Source organism: Mus musculus, chromosome 4 (genome assembly GCF_000001635.26).
Source record: "Mus musculus strain C57BL/6J chromosome 4, GRCm38.p6 C57BL/6J".
In the NCBI taxonomy this organism is placed as follows: Eukaryota; Metazoa; Chordata; class Mammalia; order Rodentia; family Muridae; genus Mus; species Mus musculus.
Window position 1 is genome coordinate 102406920 of NC_000070.6, and position 22897 is coordinate 102429816.

The following is a 22897-nucleotide window of genomic DNA, read 5'->3' on the forward strand; positions in this document are numbered from 1 at the left end:
CTGTAACCAATTTTCCAGAAGATAAGATCTCTATCATTCCATAACTTTGTGCATGAAACTCCTGTTCTATGATTTCTGGTGATTTCATGTGTGGTTGGCCTAAGGTTGAAGGTTCACTTCTGGTATCACCTTTCACAATACAGACTTTGTTCATGCTGCAAATGTCTGTAGTAGGGAAAAATATATAACATCTTGGAGAGCTTTTGTTTATCTTCCTATTCCTTGCCTATCACAAATACTCATGGCAGGAACCGTGCTTAATTCATGTCTTTATCGCAAAGCTGCCAGAGTGCATGACACACAGTACACATGTAATAAATATTTGCTGAATTAATGGAGAGGCAGGATTTCTAGAATGGGATTTTCCCCTTCATTTCGAATAGCTGAGATATTATCATGATTCTCCATATTTCTCAAAACACCTGGTGCAACACTGATAAATGCTCATTGTAGGTAATGCTGCTGAATGACAAATTAATATTATAATGTCAGCAACACATTTTGAACTCTCATAAAAAGGCACCATAAAAACATCAAAGTAGCTATAAAAATGAAACGATAAAAATCTATTTGGATGACATCTCTTTTTGAAAACACAAAGCTAATTCTGTTGTGTTTTGATACGTAATTACACTTGAAGGTTTTAGATGCGACAGAGCTGTGTTTGGGAATTCTGGTGATCACAGCATCGCCACTTGATACCAAGAAGGGAAAATCCATTTTGTAAGCTTTCCAGCGACAAGCTGGGGAAAAAAAGCTTCGTTTTCAGTGTCTGGAAGCCATCCCCAGGGTTGTTTACTGAAATGTCATAGACTTTAGGAAACTCAAGGGCGATTTACGACAGGACCAGATCTTCTGCTTCTCATCTTCTCTCTTGTCACAAGACAAAAATGGACAAGCAGAGTGGCTGCATTGTCCATGGAATGAACATCGTGCCATGCTACCCAAGCAAGATTAGGTCTTTTAGAAATGATGTTAAGGCCTTCATCACCCAGGGTTTTCCAGAGAAACAGATATAGGTTACTCTCTGTTGCTTTGCCTTTCTGTCTCTCTCTGTCTCTGACTCTCTCCTGTTTCCCTCTCCCTTTCTATGAGTGTGTGTGTGTGTGTGTGTGTGTGTAAAATTGTGTGTGTTAAAACATTGTTTTAAGGAATTGTCTCATAGAGTCATGGAGTATAGCAAAACCAAACCTTGCTAGTCTAGCTGGTAGACTGGAAACTTGGGCTGGACTTAAGTTTCTAGGTGAGGTCATCATTTTGGAACTGTGGAAGCTATTGGTGCTACCATTTTGAGGAAGGACCTCTTGTTCTTTGGAAACCTGTCTTTGCTCTTCAGATGACTGGAAGAGACGCTGCACACTATTCAGGGTAATGTTCCTCCCTTAAATAAAGCAGATGGAAGATGTCAATGACATCTGCAGCTGTTTCACAACAAGCCAGATGACTGGCTGTGTGAATACTCTAGACGAATGGATATGTAACAATTATAACAAGGTTCTTTGACACTTAACTCCAGCTTCTTTTGCCCACACCATGCATCTCCTCTTCCAGGCTTTCATGCCTGCACTTAGTTGCAGCTTCTGATCAAAGTCCTGCTTTTTCCTGTCTTTCAATGGATCTGCTGGACCCTTCATCCCTATCCTGGACTTTCCCTTCCATCCCAGGTATCCTATTTTTACCTCCTGTCTTCCTGTACAAGAGTCCTTCCTAAACCTGGATGCTCCCCGATTCAGATATCATCTCTTGAACCTCTGACACAGTTGTTGGCTATGAGGTCTCCTGGCCCTGCTTCATGTTATTCTTAAATATATTTGTGGCAGCTGTTCCCATCCCCGTGTCCTGAATTGCTCCAGAACCTCATGATTTTTTTTTGTTTGGTTTGGTTTTAATATCTTTGTTCCCCACAGGTGATAGATTATCATTTGTGTACCCATCTTTATCCTCAGTTGGCCAGCTACCGTGCGAGCCTCCCAGGATACAAAGATCAATTAGACAAGCCTCTCTGTTTCTCTGAAACAGCACAGGCTTGTGGGGAAGGCAAATAAGCAAGCTGTAGGTGTCCATTAGAATTTGGAGACTGAGTTAATTCCTGATGGAGAGGTGTAGTCTCTCCCGGTCAGCATTCCCCCCACCCCCACACCTAAACACTCCTACCAGCAGACCTCATTAGCCAGACAGTGGCTTTCAGGGTGCTGAGAGTTCTGTCCTCACAAGACTTGTGGGGGAGGGAGCAGCGTATGTGGCGTGATGTGAGGAGCATGAAGGAGGGCAGTGGATCCAAAAATAGCTCAGTTGCTAAGATGCCGGATGCATGCCATGCTGGTAATTCATTATTTGGGTTTAGAATTAACCTATCAGAAAATGCATCTGGAAGAAATGTCAGATACCTGTGCTAAGGACTCTTTCAAAATCCCTTCTCTGCTTCCTTTTTGTCTGCTTTCTTTTTTTCCTCCTTTAAGACTTAGCTACACTGATCTCCCTTGCAGATTAAGGTGGTAGGGGTTTCTCCTCAGGTCCCATAGCATCCTGTACCTGACACATTTTGGGTTTTCATCCTTTCTTGCTTTTCTGCTTACTGTTTGACACTAGACTGACGTCCCACAGAAAACATCTTTTCCTCTTTATGGTCTCAACATGTGCCACAGTACCACTTAGTAAGATGTTCTTGATGGGTTTATGGGTGGATCCAAGTAGTTCTGTATGACATAGATCTGCCATTGCCCTTCTGCTCCTATAGAATGAGCTCTGAGCACAAGTGAGGGACAACTTGGAGAAAGAACTGATAAGTAGATAAAGAGTGTAAGATAAGGGGCCTCAGAGAAGCCATGATGTCCCTGGGGTTGTTCTAGACTCTGCTCTTTGTTGCCATCTACTTGTTTCTTTGGTCCATAAGATAGTTCTTGAATTAAGCATGCTTTTCTGCTCATTTTGTGTCTATAGCATGCAAGCTGCAGTGCCCAGCAACTGGCAGGAAGTCTGTCAAGTCTAAAGGATGCTCCGCATGCTTTATTTCTAAAGGAAAAAGGATTCTGCCTGTCTTTCCTTCTGTGTGATGAAAACACAGACTCCTTCCCCTTCCTTCTCTTCCTATTCTTCTCCTTCCCCTGCCTCTCCTATCTCTGCCTCACCTCCCCCGCCTCTCTTCTCCCTGCCTCTCCCCCTCTCTACTCTACATCCCCTGTCTCTCCTCCCTTCACATCTCTCCTTACCCCCAACCTCTCCTCATCCCACCATCTCTCTTTCTCTCCTCCCATCCACCCTCTCTGCCTCTCCTCCTCCCATCCCGCCCCGTCTCTCCTTCCCAGCCACTACTCTTTCCTCTTAGCTTTAATGAAGAAGTGAGTAAATGCAGCTAAAAAGTGTCCCACCTCCCCACTTAGTCCTGGTCACAAAGGAAAACACAGATATTTACTCCAGTTTCAGGGCTAGAGTTTGTGAGATGCACCCAGACCTGGACTAAAATCAAGACAGAAGCCAAGGAAACACTGGCACCCAGTATGGTCAATGTTGCTTTCTCTTGCTGAGGAGCTCTGTCTCTTTGGATGCCTCTGTTCTCCACAGAGTTGCTCTGCTTCCCCTTGCTCTGCCTGTCCTCCATGTCGCTTCTACTTTACGCTCATGCTCACTTTGTGCCTCCTCACCATTTCACATGATCCATCATGGCCACTCCCAATTTCTACTATTTCAGGCCATTTCAACAGTAAGCATATTTGTTTCCACACAGATAGCTCATGGACAACTAATTTTAATATTCCTACAAATATTTTTTAAAACTAATTTAGAGTTGGACAACAGATCCATTAATTGGCCTTAATATAACCAATAGCTAATCACATGACAGCCTATCCATTGTCACCAGTAGATGTACGTGTGTGTGCGCGCGCACATGGATACACATGTACAAAATTTACAAGATGCCAAGGAACCATGGCATCTCAGTACAATTTTTGGCTGCTAATACAAAATATGTCTCTGATAAAATATAATGAAAAGTAGGTTATTTTGTCTAAAGGTTCTGACCCAAATCTGGTAAAGTTTTCTTGATGCTGATAGTCTTGAAGCTTTAATGCCTTAAGAGCCTCAAGACCCATCATTGCCTTTGACAGAGGAGCGTTTGCTCCACCCTTCCAGCAGAACTAACAAACAGCATCTGCATTTTCATCTGGCTTCAGATTTCATCAGAATGAGTGAGTGAAAGGAACAGAAATGTGTGAGCTCATTGGGATACCAACAATTTCTTCACTTTTCAAACTCAATCGCTATTATTGTGGAAGACAATGAAAGTATTATAAGCGGAACTCAAATGAGAAGCCATCAGGACATGTATGGTGTCATCATAAACATTTGAGATGGGGACATGATAGAATGCTTTGTGAGATGCAGTTTGAGAAAGACCAGAGTGAGTATTCACTTAGTTCATGGTATTAAACACCTGGTCCTTATACAGCCATTGAAATAGACAATGCATATTTATTTTGTTTAGTATATGCTCAGTTCCTAAGCTGTCACTGCATCTCTCTTCTGATTTCATGTTTTTTGTCACTGTCTCAGTTTTCAGTACTCTCCTCAGATACTACATCTCTCATGAAATAAACCCCACACCTCTCCCCCTACTTACAATAAAGCCCACAAACTGTGCCTATTCACCATCTCCATTTTTTAACCCAATTTTCATGCTCATAGCTCCACTGACATTGCTTCTTTTGTCAAGATTATTGGGACCAACTATCTTGTCTATTCTGTTGTACCTCCTCAAACATTTCCCTCTCCTTAGCTTCAGACAGTCTGCCCCACTGATTTCTCACTAGTACCAGTGGATGCTCATCTTCCAGACATATAGGGTCCACAATTCCTTTCCTGTCTCTCTCCTCTCACATAAACTGAACTCTGGCCTTTAAGCTTGTCTGGCAGCCAGTGGCTGCCAGAATCTTATCTTCAATCTTATTCTTTCCCTTCAGCTCCAAATCTGTGACCATAGCAGCATCTTCCCTTTGTGGACCAGGACCTCAAACTCATAAGCCAGGAGCAGGACCTGAGGGGACTCTGCTGTAAAGTAGGAGTCCACTTATCACATGGGGCTCAGCTCTTACCCTCAGGCTAGGCATTTCAGTCAGTGAGTTCGCTCAGGCCTTACCTTGCACATACACCTGGAATTTGACTTCTGTTACCACGCTGCCACTGCTCACCAAGGCAAAGCACCATTAACACCTAGCTTGTCTTCAGAAATATTCACTGACTGGATGGTTCACCTTTGTCCTATCTTCTTCAGTCATTTCTCCAGAGTGATTATTTTAAAAACCAAACCATTCAATGGGCCTCATTCATGCTCTAATGAAAGATAAGGTTTGTTTTGTTTTGTTTTGTTTTCTAGAACCTATTCTTAGAATTTTGTACTTTCCTCTGTAAAATTACAAAGATGAGAAGAGAAAACATGAACTTTCAAGCTGTTTTGGTCAATCCCCTGATAAAGTGCCAAGGTTATCAGTGACTGCAAGGACCCTGCCTTGTGTCCCAAACCCTATCATACTTGCATAATGTCACCTTTGCCACCATACAGATTGCTTTAGAGACTCCTGCATACTTTGTATCTTGCCTGATACACACTTAAAATTACTTTTGGGGAACTTAGGCCCAACATCTTATTTGATTATTGCCTTCCTGAATTAGATACCTATAGTTGATTCATAGTGCTTTAGGTACTATAGCAGGTACCTATAGTACTTATAGTCGTTATCTCAGTCATTAATAACCACCACCCTTCCCCCTGGTAAGAGGTCTCACTTGCTCATCGAAACACTGCAGGTTTTTTTTTCTTTTCTTTTTATTACGTATTTTCCTCAATTACATTTTCAATGCTATCCCAAAAGTCCCCCACACCCTCACCCCCCCACTCCCCTACCCACCCATTCCCATTTTTGGCCCTGGCGTTCCCCTGTACTGGGGCATATAAAGTTTGCGTGTCCAATGGGCCTCTCTTTCCAGTGATGGCCGACTAGGCCATCTTTTGATACATATGCAGCTAGAGTCAAGAGCTCCGGGGTACTAGTTAGTTCATAATGTTGCACCTACAGGGTTGCAGATCTCTTTAGCTCCTTGGATACTTTCTCTAGCTCCTCCATTGGGGGCCCTGTGATCCATCCAATAGTTGACTGTGAGCATCCACTTCTGTGTTTGCTAGGCAACACTGCAGGTTTTAACAGGGACTTTGAAATTGCCACCTGCTGTCTAGAAGACTTGACATGCTCATTGCCAACAATGAGCAAATGAAGGCTGCCACATGGGACTTTTACAATAAAGACTAAAGCAGGGAAGAGCCCTTCCTTCTCATCATGAGGCTGAGGCACAGAGCATGACTGTGTCCCTGTGTGAAAGAGCTTGACTAACAGGCTTGCTTGACATATAGAGACTAGAGACAGCGCAGATATAGGGACCAAGAACTGTTGAATCTTTCTATTCAGTATTGCTTGAGGTTGGCACTGTGTCTACCCTTTCATTTATTACAATAGCTCCATTATAGGGCCCAATAGTTCCTCTGTTTTACTTGTGCCCATTTTAATTAGTTTCTCGGCACTCACAAATTCAAGATCTTTAAATAGTGCAGTATATTATATCCTCGCTTTACGGTTGCAAACCTCAAAGCCCAGGAAATTAAATTACCTGTTACCGATTAAGAAACTAAATGAGATTTGAATTCAGGTCTGTGTAGTTCCCTTTCTGCTCCACTGAGTTGCCATTATTTTATTTAGTACTCAGTAAGTAGAGTTAAACATATGACACAATTTACTTAGTGTCATCTTTAATGGGGACAAGCCTCTAATATATCCACAAAACTGGGAAAAGGTTCTAGCTGTCCAAGCAGCCTCACACAGGTCTCTGAACAAGTTTCTTTATTTGTAAAATGGCCAGGTTTGAGTCAATAGCCACTGATGGTCTTGTCTTTACAGGAAAGTTTTCTAACGTCAAATTGATTCTTAGTACCTCTGAAGATCCAATTATACCGACTGTGCCTCTAGGATTTATTTAAATATGAAAACAAAGCACATCAGGAGGGGGTGCCTGTGTCAGACTTCATGATGAGCCAAGTTGGCTTGTGGCCCTCCAGCAGCACGCAGAGCAGCTCTGTTTCAACTCCGGGATGTTATTGTTTCCAGATCACAGTCTCATCCTAAAGGACACACACACTGTCAGGCAGGAATTAAAAAATATTCTCAAGCAACCTTTTGGAAGATGAAAAGGTGGCTCTTTTCCCTTCTGAAATTACAGTATACTCTCCTAAGTCTTGGAAACTCATCATTCAGAGAGGTTATTATAAGTGCCTCGCTCTTGCTTTCACACTGAGTACAGAACAATTTGTACAGCAGATCAAGGCGTGAATTGATGACAGGTTTGAACCCAGAACCAGTGCCAATTAATAGCTATGGTTATGCAAATCTAAAAACCAGGACATACATGGACACGCACACACACATGCACAAGTGCACACACACATGTACATAAATTCATCCACGTAGAGTATCCCCCAACATGCATGTACACATACACACACACAGTATGGGCTTTTTCTTTCTGTTGGAATATGTTCTTAGACTGAATGCAGGAAACTATCCCTGGTGGGAGCTTTTGGAGACTCGCCCAAGTCTAAAATATCAGGATACTGTTTCTAAGTGATTATCTGGTTGAACACTCAATTCTTTGAATAAGAAATCAATTCATCCTTTTAGAGATTCTTTTTCTGCAGAAGTTCTAATATTTTGAAGTTCTTATTTCGATGGTCTTTTGCTATTCACAAGGTATTTTCACATAAATTACCCATTTTCCCTCCAAAGCTACAGAGGTTGTGCTGTAACTACTATGTACATTCGGCTTCCTTGCTTACAGCGTCACATGACTCTGTGACCATTTGCATAAATGACCCTTCGGTTCAGTGACTTAGCCTTGTTCTAAAGATCAGCCACTTATCCACTGCTCTACCACCCAGACTTCTGGCAGTGTAAAAGCATCAGTAATTTATGGGTAAACACATCTAGGCTAGACTCTCAAATTCACTAGCTTTGTGACCATAAGCACATGACTTAATCTTTTGGATATCTGATTCCATTGTCTTTGAAACAAAGTTGATGGCAACAAAATTGTAAATGTGTTACAGTCTATGAGAATCTGCATAAACCCTGTGGTACTTAGCAATGCCCATATCACACTCCTTCATGGCAGGCACTCATCAAAGGACTCATCTTAAGCCAAGTGTTCTTGACTGATAAAGATGTGCCCTGATCATAGCTGGTTCGTGAGTGTCTCTGGACTGTCCGAATATTCAGTGAAAGTTTTGAGTGTGAGGTCATCCCAGGGATGTTTTGTGGGTTTTCTGCCTCTTGATTGACTTTATCCATATTGGAAAAATAACACTCAGGGACAAGCTTGCAATTTTACAGGGATGTTGGGTGCTGAGGGGTTGTGTGCTTGCCTACTTTGATTTTTGCCATTCTGGTACCCTGTGATCTCCTTGTCTAACACACACACACACACACACACACACACACACACACTGAACACAAAGGTAGCCTGACAATGTGTGGCATATTGAGAGTTGAACATCTCCAGACTCTACTATTAATCATTCAGAACTAGTTACTGAATCCAATAAGCTCTACTAGAGGGTGCATCAGGTTTTGAGTAGCCAGCTAACTGTCCACTTTTCCATAGCTACAAATCTCCATTTGCTTGCAGACTGTACTCACTTCTGGTCATAGTATGTGGGTAAGGTGATGAGGGCATTAAATCAACCAAGGAAAGAATTTATGATTGTGAATTATTAGGATAAAAGTCAATGAGCTAGCTATTATGTTTATAATAAGCAGAAGATCCAACCTGACATGATCCAAAGTCTCAGTTGTCTCATCTTTATTATGGGCAGGTCATTGGCCATCACCTGAGCTGAGCTGTCATTGTCTTCCTGACTCCTTCCCTACATTTTACTTACTACAGTGTTAAACACTGTGTAAGACAAATCCTCTGTCAGACTCATCTGCGAAATAGAAACAGCAATACTGTCTCAAAAGGTCCTTCTAGCAGTATATAAAGTCTGCCTGAACATCAGTTTCCTTAATCATACAAAGGAAATACATATACTTTTATCACAAGATTGTGGCGGCAGCTAAATATGCAAGGAAGTTTTTTTGGGGGGGGGGACTCTAAAATCAGATTTAATAATTCTATTTTTAATTGCTTGTTTGTATAAAATTCTATAATGATCAGAGCCAGCATTATTGCTGCTTTTATTATTTATAAGTAAAATGGCACAGACACTGATTTTTCATGTTAAAGAGATGCTCATTAAAGGAGTTGGCTTGCAAGCAAAACCAAATAATCAGATTATGTTCAGAAGCACAACATTTATTGTAATTTACTTCAGCCAATTAAGTCGTGTTTTTAAAAAAGATTTATTTATTTATTTATATAACGTATATGAGTACACTGTTGCTATCTTCAGATATACCAGAAGAGGGCATTATATCCCATCGCAGATGGTTGTGAGCCACATGTGGTTGCTGGGAATTGAACCCAGAACCTCTAGAAGAGCAACCAGTTCTCTTTAACTGCCGAGCCATCTCTCTAGCTTCTTAAATTCATGTTTAAGCACTTAAAATTTGTTAGAGAGAAATCAGCTTTATGATGTCATTTAACATTAGTAAGTTGAAAAGTTAGTGGCATAAACCAGTGCTGTCCTAATTAAGCAATTGCCAGCTGCTCTGGGCCAGGCTGTTCAGGTCCCCACTGGCACTGCAAGAGGTACTGCAATCACCTTTCTTTTAACTCCTTGTTCAGGAAAGGCTGTTGGTTGGTGAGGGGCAACCAAGCCTGAATCCAAGATCTGTGCATAGAACCTGCTGGAACAGAAAAGCCAAAAAGAACCATCTGTAGATGCACTCCTGAAATAAAGTTTTCTGCTTGTAATCATTCCCAAGCCCAAGGATTCTCCAGTATTGCTTTGGAAGGGGCCAAGAACTACTGTTATAGAAAGTGAGCTTTACTATACAAGAAATAGCAGTCAGTGCTCACATGTAACAGCTGACAAGGCAATACTCAGGTATAAATCACACCTCTCAGACCTATTTTCTTTGAATCGCTGCCATGATAATTAACTGCAGCCATGAAAATTCATTAGGTTCAGTTTTTATTTTAAATGAGAACAAAATAATCCTTACTTCAGAGGATTATTTACAAGACTGAGATATATATATATATATATATATATATATATATATATATATATATATATATATATGCATTTATATATTATTGTAACATTTAGTGAGAAATGCAAGTCAGAGGTCACTCATTTTGCCAAGACTGACACTGGAGACTCAGTAGGTTTCTCTCAAGAAACTCAATGGACATTTTTCTTTCTTCAGTTGCACAAATTAAACTAAATCAGTTTCACTGTTAAAGAACTTACATTCCAGATATCAAGGAATGCATACAACCTCCTCCATGCATGCCAGAAAATAAATAAAAATACAAAGAGGCTAAACAATATTTCAAAAATAAGATCAACGCACAAAATCAAATGTAAGTCTATGCATCAGTAATGTACAACTTGAAAATTAAGTTAAAGTAATTATATTAACAAAGGCATCAAGAAGAATAAAGTACTTCAAAATAAAATTTCCATGAACATGCAAAGCTTCTATACCGTAAACACTTTCAAAATGTTCTAAAAGCGCTAAGTGGAAAAGCATCCAAATATACACTAAAGAAAAGAAAGATCAACTAGACTTAACTAAGATCACAAATTATATACATTCTTTGCATCTAAGAACATTATTTTGTAACTAAAAAGACAAAAGCAGACTTTTTAAAAACAGCTGAAAAGGCAAAGAATGGGAAGAAATCCACGTAAATCATGTATCTGTGAAGGGTCTGTGAAGGGTTTTCCTTCCAGAATATACCAGCAGCCGTGATAGATCTGCAGTAAGACTCTACAGCATCCAGGCTTTCAAACAAGAAAATAAATACATATTTGTTTTCTTTGGGGTTTCTGTTTCTTCATCTTACTGTGTTATGGATCAACCTAACAGTCTTGTACTAATTATGCCAGAACTCTATCACAGCTAGACCCCAGGCCTTCAGCAGAAAATTTGAGTCTTCATTTCTCCAAAGAGTATATATAAGTGGCCAACACCCAACAAAATGTGCTGGATATTACTAATTCTCTGGGATATGCAAGCCAAAACCACAATGAGCTGACCACTTTACACCCCCTCAAATGTCTACCACTAAAATGGTAGACAATAACACATGCTAGAGAAAAGACTAAGAAATTAGAACTCACATTGTGGTTGGGAAAGTTACAGGTCTTTAAAACATTAGACAGACCCACAGGCCAACCTCATATAAATATTCTGTCATTGAGACTCTTCCAAGACTATTCTTGACTGTGTCAAATTGACAATTAGAATTAACCATTATGACACTGTTGTAGATAGACAATATGTGTGACATATACAAGTATGATCTATAGTATACATGCATACTGTATGCTTTAATATATGTGATCTGTTTAGGATAGGCGAAGCACTGAGGCAGAGAGGTTAATGTGCTTCCAAGGAGGTCTGGGTAATGATGGATAGAAACTTGATATCTTTAGGGATGAGGACAATATTAAGAAATTTGATAGTGGTGACCAGTGCATAATTATATTTTTACTGTAATTGAACACTTTATAAAGGTGTATTGTTCGGCAAGTGAACCATATCTTAAGGTATTTAAAAATAAAAGGAATGCAGGATTTTTTGTTAATCCCTCTAAACTGCAAAAGAAAATAAGGTTACATTTTCTTCCTTCCTTCCTTCCTTCCTTCCTTCCTTCCTTCCTTCCTTCCTTCCTTTCTTTCTTTCTTTCTTTTCTTTCTTTCTTTCTTTCTTTCTTTCTTTCTTTCTCTCTCTCTCTCTCTTTCTTTCTTTCTTTCTTTCTTTCTTTCTTTCTTTCTTTCTTAACCCTCTTTTCAAGAGTAAAATCTTAGTTTGTCACTGCAGCTGCAGGAAGAACCTAGGGCAAATGATGAAATGAATTAACCATGCTTCATCTTTTAAAACTTCTTGTCAGAGATTCCTAGGTGGCCTTTGTACATTTATCTCTCCTTACTTACCCCAAAGCAATCCGTCCGTTGCATTCAGAAGTCACCTTGCTATCTGCTAAGTGACCAGAGCCTCAGTCACCAGTGTCTTCTTCCTCTTCGTTGACTATTGCTCAATACTTGTGTTGATTGATTGCCTTACCATTGGAGAGTATAAAGCCTTCCCTCCAAGAGTTGTTCTTGGCCAGGGAAGATGGCTTTGTGGGTAAAGAGTCTGCTGCTGTGTGAGGGCCTGGATTTGGATCCCAGCATCCGTGTAAAAGCTTCACACAGTGGCATACGTTTTATAGCTCCAGTGTTGGGGTGGGGGGAAGAAACAGGTGGATCCCTGCAGCTCACTGGCTAGTCATATAAACAAAAGGATGACATTCCGGGTTTAGTGAGAAACCTTTTCCTCAAAAAAAAAAAAAAAAAAAAATCACAGAAGATTCCCTGACAGTGTTCTCTGGCCTCCATGTGCATTAACATGGATGTGCATACATGAGTTATCCTGGCCCAAACTATTGCTTTCCCAACAATCACTTGCATTTAACCACAAATTAAGCCAACTGTCTTCTGTTCTTGTTACCCATAAACCTGTGGACCGGCATTCATTTAAATTTATGAATGAATTTTTCAGCAAACATTTGCTGAGTACCTCCATTATACTAGGCAATAAAGTAGACCCTGCCAGTTAAGCAGCGAAAGGATGATAGTCTCTTTCTTTTGAGGTGTCCCTGTGCAATGATACAAATGTGATGAATATTACGTTGTACATTAGTGACAGAGACTGCAAGGGATGACACAGTAGAGTGCAGAAGCAGGAAGGCCAGGTGCAGCCTCTGTAAGAAGTTGACATTAGAGCAATGACCTGAGAGGAACACGTGAGTGGACACTCACTCTTAGAGGATGCTTTCTCTTGGTTGGGCAAGTTTGTTGCTGGTGGGCTTTATGACACCAGAGCCTAAGCTGATGTAGCCTTATGACATTGTAGCCTAAGCTGGCCTTGAACTCAGTTCAAATCCTCCAGCTTCAAACGCACAAGAACTGAGATTCTAAATGTGTGCCATGACTCCTCGCTGAGAAGAACCTTAAAAAAATAAAACTTAAGAAAATGGACACTGAAATTTTTCATGTAGAAGAACTCCTGGCATGACACAGGAACAGCAAAAGCCCCTGGCTGAGCATGTGAAAGAGGGGCCAGAGAGATGATCACACCTGGAATTTGAGCTTATGGTGACTTTGGTTCTGATTTGGGAAATAGTGGAGATGAGCTGCAGAGTTCTGACTGGTGGATAATCTGTGATCTGGGTTTTTAATTAATTTTCTGGATGTTACTCTGAAAGTACAATGGAAGGAAACAAGAGCAAAGTCCAATTAGCAAAGACAAAAAGATCAACCTTCTTACATACATACAGGATACATACATGCATCCATACATGATACATGCGTGTATACATACATATGCATGTCAGTTGTTGCCATCACAAAAATGAGTTTGTTCCTAAGGTCAGCGTCTCTGGAGCATAATGAGGGAGAGGAAGCAAAAGGGTGGAAGCAAACCTGAAATAAACCAGGTAACCCTTCCAGGAGCATGGATCCAGCTAAAATATCCTGTTATCAGGATGTCAAATGTTGATAAATAAGAATAAAGCCCAAAGCAAAACAAAGGTGATTCCACGTAAGCCTGCCTTTTCATTTGACTGAAGATTGCTGTTGCTAGTAAAAATAATAACCATATTTTACCCAGGATCCAGAACACTGGCACCCCTGTCCTCTCTGTTTAATGTCTTTGGGGTGCGTTTATCCCTTTAGTTCCCTGGGGCAATCTAAAGGTCTTTGAATCTCTTCCTGCTGTGCTAAGTTAATGGTGACCCCGTGCCTTGAGAGATCATTGCATCTACTGAGAGACCAAGCTTCCTGGGCCAGAGTCGAAGTTTAAATGCACACCCGCATGCTGAGAGCAGTCAGGAGAGCCCACCGAAGCCTGAAAGTTGAATTCATTATTCCAGTCTCACTGTTATTTCTTTGTGTAACACAGACATTTTCTTTGCTCCATAATCCTCTGCAATGAAAAGGACTTAAAAATCTCTCCAGGGTTTCTCCGTGGCTGTAGTCTAACATATGTAAGGAAATCTGACCCCGTGTGTTAGGTGTTCTCTCGCCGTGTTCTGAATGGGCTAAACAATGCAGAACGAGTCAGACAGGAGGTTCAATAGCTCAAAATGCAATGCAAAGGGTGGAAAGAGAAGAGAGATCATTTGATTAATGTGAGCACTGTGAACTTCGGCTAAAAGAACACCACCACCCCCCATAAGCTGACATATCACCAGGCATAGGAGAGAAAATACAGAGCAAGGGACAAAATGAACACTGTTTAAAGGGGTGGTTTTCTGCAGTTTCGGATACTCAAATTCTTTGCTTCTCTGAGGTAAACTGCACGCAGTGCTACACACCCCACGGGAGGCTCTCATGCTGATTTGGCTGCACGTCAATTTTCTCATCTGATTTCTAAAGGAAGCTACTTGCGATGGTCCTCTGCAACCTCGTGTGTCGACTGCTAAGTCATTGCTTCTCACACTGGAATGATCTCTACTCCGCAATGGAGAGTGGCATGCCATCAGAAAGAAAGATGAACGGACAAAGAGCTCCGTAGAAACTCTGGCAGCGAGAACACAGAGAAACGCACGGAGATGAGCTAAGTTGCTGAGCGGTGGGCTGACAGGGTACCGGTTCAGGATGTTGCACGTGAACGACTTGCCTCCTCCCAGGAGACACTCCTGGATATGGTAGGTGTTGCTGTAGCCACCAACCTGATCTGACACTCGCAAGCAGAACTGGGAGGTGGCTTCACGCTTAAACACGAGTAATGAGAAATTTCAAATAAGCAGATGCTAGGGGCAATGTGAGCTTTGTAAGATTATACGATGTTTGGAGCCTAGTGAAAGTTCTATTACTTTTATCAGATAGTTAAAAGTTCTTTCCTTTCTGTTTTTTTTTTTTTATTTTAGAAATATAGAATAAATTGAGTGAAGTTTTTATATAATAATTATAAGTAATCTGCTTATGCAAGCCAGAGTGAAATTTGTGAATATTAATTTTTGTGAAGTTTAAAATGAGACTTTATTTGAAAATCTTTCATCTATTAAGCCCTTACAAAGAAGGTAATGAGCAATTATTATAAATCTGTAAAGATTTTTTAAAGCCATGCCTAAATACATATTTTATTTGGTTCATGGATTATGTTTTTAATCTTGTACTTTTTGTTTGTTTATTTTGGCAGTACAGGGGATGGAACCTAGGCCCTCACACGTGCTAGGCAAGCCACTATTGTATTACAACCAACCGCTAATCATGTACCCCTGAGCTATAAAAGAGACTTAAATTAGTTTTCACTGTTTTTAAAAAAATCTGCAACTCCATTTTGAGGGCTAATGGCTTTAAGAAATATGGAATTACAGGTGGATGAGTGACAAAAATGATCACAGACCAGAACCAAGCAGATACTTGTTGGTTTGACGTGAATGATTCGTGCCATTGAGCAACTCTGGCTTCATGTACTCCAGTGGAATTTTACATATATTTTAAGCCTCAGCCTTGTTTACAGTGATTCTAGAGGATAGAAAGGACGGTTGGCATAATGACTTACACAGTATCTGGTGTGGGACTTGTTACTGCATTAACTTTTCAGCAACATTGATGAGCAAATACAGAAATCACAGCACTCCAATTCCTCATTTTGAATATAATTAGTCCTCATATGTCCAACCACAATTTTTCCTGATAACATTTTTTTTTTAGAATTTAAGAGACATGAAAGGAAAAGAAACTTAGAATTCTTATTATTCCCCCAAAATGTTGACTTTAAAGGGGAAACTTGCTTAATGGGAACAAAAAGATTTTGCTTTTTTCTTCTCCTTATAATATATGTGTCTGACCATGGTCTTTAAATGAGATATAGATGTGCTTAGCACAGTATCTGGTCCAAAGAGCTCCACATATACTATCTACCTACTTCCATCTCCTTTATGTTATCTATCTCCTTTGTGTTAGTTTAAGGTTGTCATGGGCATCGCTGAAGCAATGGTCAAAGGCAGGACACAGCTCTTTGACTTATGGCGGGTTTCTGTTCTTCCAGAAGAGTGCTGTGTGAACAATATAAGTGTAATTTCTAGCGAGTGAACATATTTTAAGAAGAGAAAGGTTGGATTAAGCTTTCTTTGATCACAAATCCTCTTTGGGGATGAAGTGCTTTTGGAAGGTGAATGGGAGTCGCAGTTCAAGGAGTGGGATCCCATTCCAATGAGGCAAGATGAACCTGACCCATAAAGCCGGAAAGTCAAGCTCCCCACTTGCCAGCTTGGGTGGGGGAGGACTCCAGTTTTCTTGGCTATAAATGAGCTCCCAGGCCTTGCCTTAAAGTCTTGTGAAGCCTGAGGACTGATAAGAAGAGCCAGTGCATGTCCTGGCACAAATGAAGCACTCCAAATGCAAGTTCACATTAAAAACAAAAAATAATTTGGGAGAAAATATCTAATAAAGAAATAATGTGGGTATGATGTGTCTGCCGGTGGCATTTAAATGAGATGTACTTAGTGCATAATTTGGTCCAAGGACCTCAGTGTAGATTAGTGATCCCTGTTTTGTCTAGGTTAAGTTATCTGAAAGTTGGTTAACATTGTTGAACATACCTATCTTTTTAGCTATAATGTACTATACAATTCAACTTTTGAAATTTTTCATTTATCTCACAAAATGGTTTGATTTACTCTTCTTTCCAATACATGTTTGTTGAGCACTTGTTATTTATCAGATACTGTATTGGGTTTCTGGAAATGAAAGTTGTTTAGCTAGCAGAGAGGATGAATCAAAAAATAAATGGATTCCTATATTACTGCTACAACAGTGATGCATGTATGCATGCTTTGCCTTCGCATCACAGATGTGCCCCAGTCCAATAGGGTCATAAAAGAACTGACTCATGACTAGAATATTGATGGATAAGTAAGCTATAGGTAAACAGAAAATTGCCAGACAGGTCTTCCAGTCACAATATAGTAGAGCCAGATTTACTCAGGAGTTTAGGGTCGGGGGTGTAAGGAATACTGCCGTCCTGCTGTCCCAAGCCACAAGTAGACAGGGATTGCTGGAGACAACAACAAAAAGGCAGACCAAGCTGGCTGAACTTCACAACAGCTTCAGTTTAGTTCTGAGAGCCATGAGGAGCTCACAAGTGCATTCAGGCAGGAATGGATGCAGCTCAATGAGACACCAGCCTGGAGGCGGAGGCTACTTAGGGTGGTTTCTATGGAACCCAGGGGTACTTCCAAAGAAATAGAGTTGTGTTCTATTTTAACAGGGCAAAATTTAGACATGTGCTGCTAAGCCCACAAGAGTCTGCTTGCCTTTCTCTGTAATCTTTGAGGTATAGCAATGGCAAGTTGGAAATGGGATCACAATTTTACTGCTGAATTAAAAGTGGGAAAATATTTTCAAATTTTGACAGTGGAAGGTTTAGAAACCTACATAAGAAATTTTGTAAACTTTCTACACTTAGTGACTGGTCTCTTTTTATATAGTCGCTTAAGAGTTGAGTGAATTTATCCCAGTTGAACCTATTGGATTTACATAGTTTTTAAAGTTAGCCTATCTATGTGTTTTTTCTATTGAACTACAACTAATAACAACTTCAGATGACAAATGAAACTGCACTTTTCCTTTTTCACTTATACGCACATCAATTAATTCTATGTAAACAATCATTCTAATACTCAACACGAACGAGACTTTAAAGAGATCTCAGAAGGAATTCTTCAATAATAGGAGTCACGTGCAGTGCACCCCATTTGTTAATTTCATAGTCAACTCCTTTGTCTTGTGCTACTTCTTAAAGTAGGTTCCACCTACATTTACAATATCCAATAGGTCAGATGATGAGATTAACTGAGTACCGTAGACATCCACATACGAACTAAGTTACTAATTTGTTGACATTACCAGAAATGAGTAAATATTTATTCTCTAAACTAAGAGAAAATCCATGGAACCTGACAAAATGTATTTGCCACTGCTCAACTCTAAGCAGAACCTAATGGTCAAACCGTGCAGAAGCCAATTCTGGTGACCATTAGGTTATAATTCTGTGTATAGTTCTGTTGTAAAGTGTAGCTGTTCTGTAGCTCAGAAATAACCCTTTGCTCTAACAGCCTCAGCACCAGGAGAGGAACAAACCTGAAACGAGGATCCTGTGATGAAGAGAAAAGCCAGTGCATTCTGAATATTCATATAATCTGAATGCCCTATCTTTTGCTGAAAGGCCCTGGCAGGTACAGACAAAATAAAAATTCATTTCAACTAAGAGCTAATTTGTTTGTAGATGCCCAAGATGATTCCTTTTGGGGCTGTAGATAGCATCCTCCTCCCTAAGACATTAGCCATCCACAAAAGAAGCAGTAAGAAGTGTCTACAATCCTGCTTCCATGACAAATGAAAGTGCACACAGTGCTTGAACAGCTACATTTGTATTTTCTTCTTTTGCTGTTTAACGGAATTTCCCAGAGCCTACTTAAGTGGAACTCGCACTTACGTCAACCATCTATCATTCTGCTCTGCCTGGAGCTGAGTGTTGTGAAGCATTGGGGCCAGGCAGAAGAAAGAAGTATAAATGCACTTGTTTTGAATTGGGGACAGAAAAACAAACCTTATGAGATTAACTCCCTGAAGAATCATGCAAAAGACTTTTTCTCAGCAGACAAAAGAGCAAGAAAGAATTTGTTCTTATTCAGTCTGAAAAGTACCTAGGACTTCTAAGCTGGTTAAAACAGATGGCTCAGGGAATTATCCTCCACGTTGACTGCAGAGAGAGATGTGGGGATGTTAGCTTGTTCCTAAGACCTTTCTCCCTGTCAGAGATACAGCTTCTTCTTTGCTACACAGTTGAAATCAATAAGGGCAAAGTTCCCCAAGCTGACTGTAACAAAGATCCCAAGACTGGAGGTCAACTGGCAAAGCATTAGCAAATCTGAGAGTGATTTCGAGAGCTCTGCCTATAAAACCCACAGGTCTGGCAGGTCTTGCTCTCAGTGCTGGTTAAAGGCTGCAGGTCCATCCACTTTTGGACCACTCCTGCCTAAAATGCAGCTTTGTGGAGTAAGTACTATTGGGCCAATCACTTTCATTCTAAGGGCTAAAACCCCCTACTTAGGTTCGCACTTACCTTTAATTTTCTCATCATTTTTAGAAGGTTGGCGGAAGTAAATATCTTGCCTATGCTCTACTGATCCAAATGATATCATAGATGAAATTAAGCATTTGAAAAGGCAATCAAGCCATAAAATGTATAAAATGATCACTTTATTGGTTTTTGTGTCAATAACTCAAAGTGAAGTTCTGAATTGTCATGACTGTCACATCATCTTCAGGAAAGCAGTACTAAAGTATTTCATGCAAATTAACTCAACTCCGAGCTAAATATTACTTAAATTCATGAATGATTCAGTGTAGGTGGTATGCAAAGAAGTATCCTAGTCACAGCTACCCTCACAGTTAATTACTCTTTTCTTTATGCTAGAAGCCACATTCCTTCACTAACTGACATATTGAGGTTACTCCTCTGTCAGGCTTGTGGCCAATGGCCCCAGTGATGGGCCGCTTAGTGAGGATCCATCCTTGCTATAATCCTGTCCAGGAGGTCCTGTACTCTAGTGGGTGACATAGATACCTGCCAAGACAATGACTGGAGAAAGACCACAGAAGAGCTGTGCATAAAGCTCCTTGGAGCCCCATAGAGAGCTAGAGGTTTCACAGAGGAGGTGCCATTTGTACTCCACATCTCTGGGGGCTGAGTGTGAGGGAGGCCCTTTACATAGACATGGATAGAAAAGGGCATGGCTGACTCTTGCCAAGATAAAGCCTACAGAATGGCTTCTATATTTTATTTATGCATGTTTCCACACCTCCCATATTACTCACTGCAGTGAAATGGAAGGTGAGCTCTATGAGAGATAGATTTTTTTTCCAGTCTTACTAACTGGCATGTGGATATAGATATACGGTATAGATGGTACAGACAGATGTCTCTATATGCACACATATGTCTAGACTAACATTAGCACATAACAAGTACTCATTTAAGTGTGCATGTAGGTGTGTAGTAATTGTATGACTTGAAATGTACTCATATCCTGAAATTTCAGTGATTTTGTCCATATGGCATACAACGAACCTAGGTCTTTTGCCCTCTTACTCTTGGAACATTTGGCCTGTAGGATGGCTTATTTGTAAATTAAGATGGTGTTACTTTATTTAAGCCAACAGCAGCAAAGTTTCCAAGCACTGAAATTTCTGGTTGGTTCTGAATAGTACTGTAAACTATAGTCAGAACATGGCAGCCTACCACTGTGTCTATCACACATGTAGTAAATATTCAGGCTCTGTGACATTTTAGGAGCTTCAGCTCAAGGCCGTTGGTGTTTTATTGATTCCAAGTAATCAATCAAAACAAGGCTCCCCCAATGCCCTACAATCTTTAAAAGGTGGGTGTTGTAATGGCTCACAAGCTAGATGAAGCTTCATAGTAGTCCACAGGAGAGTCAGTAGGCAGCATTTTTCAGTGAAAACCCAGTAATATTTCAGTCCCTTTTCAAAAATCACTTTCTAAGACAGGACACATCTTAAGAGTTAGAACTATAATTCGAATATTAAAGTACTATAATCTTTTGTCACAATGGCAATTATTTCTTTTTTTACAAGGGCATTAAAAGCATGCTCTCTGTGTATGTGTGTGTGTGTATGTATACATATGCATATATATGTGTCTGATATATTACTAAGAAAAAGTCTGGGGTATAGAGCATACTGAGAAATCACCATTTGATCGTTTCTCCTTTCTCTCTTTAACAAACTTGAAATCAATGAAAAAAATATATGTTAAGCATATAGATAGATAGATAGATAGATAGATAGATAGATAGATAGATATAGATATATATTGAAAACATAAAATATTTACCTTTACTAGGGTAACATACCTTATGTATACTGATCTGTTCTTCATGAGAAACTGTTTAATGGGTGCCCTATCTCTGTATTACAGAAGAGGTTTTGATGATGTTAATTTTCCTGGAACACACACTGAGCAAAATCTGAATGAAAATTCAGTTCTGCATGACTCCAAAATGCTGCTCTTTCAGCATGTGTGAAATGCAATTTGCATAATTACTGATTTCTTGGTAATAATTTTAACTTTTAAGTCATCATTTATAAGCATGTAAATATTTAAATTGTAGTTAATGAGTATATTTACATTGCTTTGTGACCTTTATAAACAGAAAACATTTATTACCCAGTTTGTTGATGACTAATGATCTTGTCTAAAAATATTTTGATTGCCCACAACAGCAGTTAACAAATTCTCATGGTATTTTCATTATGGGCAAGGAGAAGACATATAGACATTGTAGTAAATAAGTGAAGATACAACTCTTCTCATGAACTTCAGATAATAAATCTTATATGTTCCAGACCCAATTGATGGATATCAATCATCTATCAATAAGGATCTACCTTTATTTAAAGTCATTGATCTGTCAGTGTTTATCAATCTTATCATGGAAACTCAACCAGCAATGTCAAAGAACTGTCAAAAGGAAAATGGAGAAATAGGGAAATAGAGAAAGGCCAGTGCATACTTAGACATCAGTGACCCTATTTGTCAGTAGACAGTGGAGAGTGCACAACATGGATAGCAATACAACACAATGAAGGTAAGAAATATATTTTAGGTGGAGAAGTCCCAGTAGCATGAATTAGAAAAGAAAGTCTGCCTATGGGCAAAAGGAGTACTCTACAGTGTCTGATCATTACATAAAACATGTAATTATAAGGGAAAAGGTATACTAAAATATAGACACTTAACAAGTATAAGTTTGAATCTATAATGTCTAGGATGGTATGGCTGACAATCAATACTTGTTAAATGAATGACTAAATAAATAACCCAAGACATCCAGCTCATTTGGATTAGTCTAGCTTCAACAACGGACTAATTGGCTCAATGTGCAGGCTGGGTAGACTCCTTCCTCTAGCTTTATTGCATTTCTGGTTTGACAAGGTACACAATGTACTTCTTACAAGGACAGGAAACCCGTAGAATGTGTGTTCTCTGCTTTCAACTCCAACCTTTACCAGGGAAAACAACTGCACCTCCACCCAACTCTGAGCTGAGGAAGTCAGACCTCATCTTTGTCAGTGCGTCTTCAACTCCTCCCCATCTCTGAACCTCATAATGGAAAATTTTGACATAAAAAAATGTCTGGTCTTTGAATCCATTTATTTGAACAAAATTCTAGAACTTGTCGTATCCTTTCTCATGGCTCTTAAAGCCAACCAATACCTATTCCCTCAGTGGAAACAATACCCATACCACAGGGCCTACTATGGCCAGTGTGTCCTCAATCCATCCCTGTTCCATCAAAAGGTAGTGAAAGCTTTCTGGATGAGATGAAGCAAGTGAAATCAGGAGTGATCCTGTCCAGGGACCCATTTAGCATGTTTCAACAACCCCAACAATTCTGTGCCTAGGTGAGACAAAGAAATACGTAACCTACAGTTCTTCCTCTGTGGAGCTCAGTCAAGCAGGGAGAAAGCAGATGTAAGCAAACACAGCCTGCGGTCTGGTCAGCATCTGCCATGAGAGGAGCTTTTATTCCCAGGAAGCAGCAGGCTGAGATGAGGGAAAGGACAGGAGATACGTGGAAACATGAAACAGGGCAGCAAATTGAGAGA

At 40.0% G+C, this 22897-nt stretch overlaps 1 protein-coding gene across 4 annotated transcripts in view; it reads left to right on the forward strand.

Moving 5' to 3' along the window:
• The window catches only part of Pde4b (phosphodiesterase 4B, cAMP specific), a 519944-nt gene that overhangs the window by 319588 nt on the left and 177459 nt on the right, over positions 1 to 22897 (forward strand). Inside the window, exon 1 of one of the 4 annotated variants that reach the window (NM_001374780.1) lies at positions 14636 to 14901. The exons of the other annotated variants lie outside the window; for them this stretch is intronic. Coding sequence (NP_001361709.1) covers positions 14852 to 14901 — 50 coding nt within the window. The 5' untranslated portion in view covers positions 14636 to 14851. Of the gene's footprint in view, positions 1 to 14635; positions 14902 to 22897 lie in introns of those variants that run through there. 4 annotated transcript variants of the gene reach the window in all.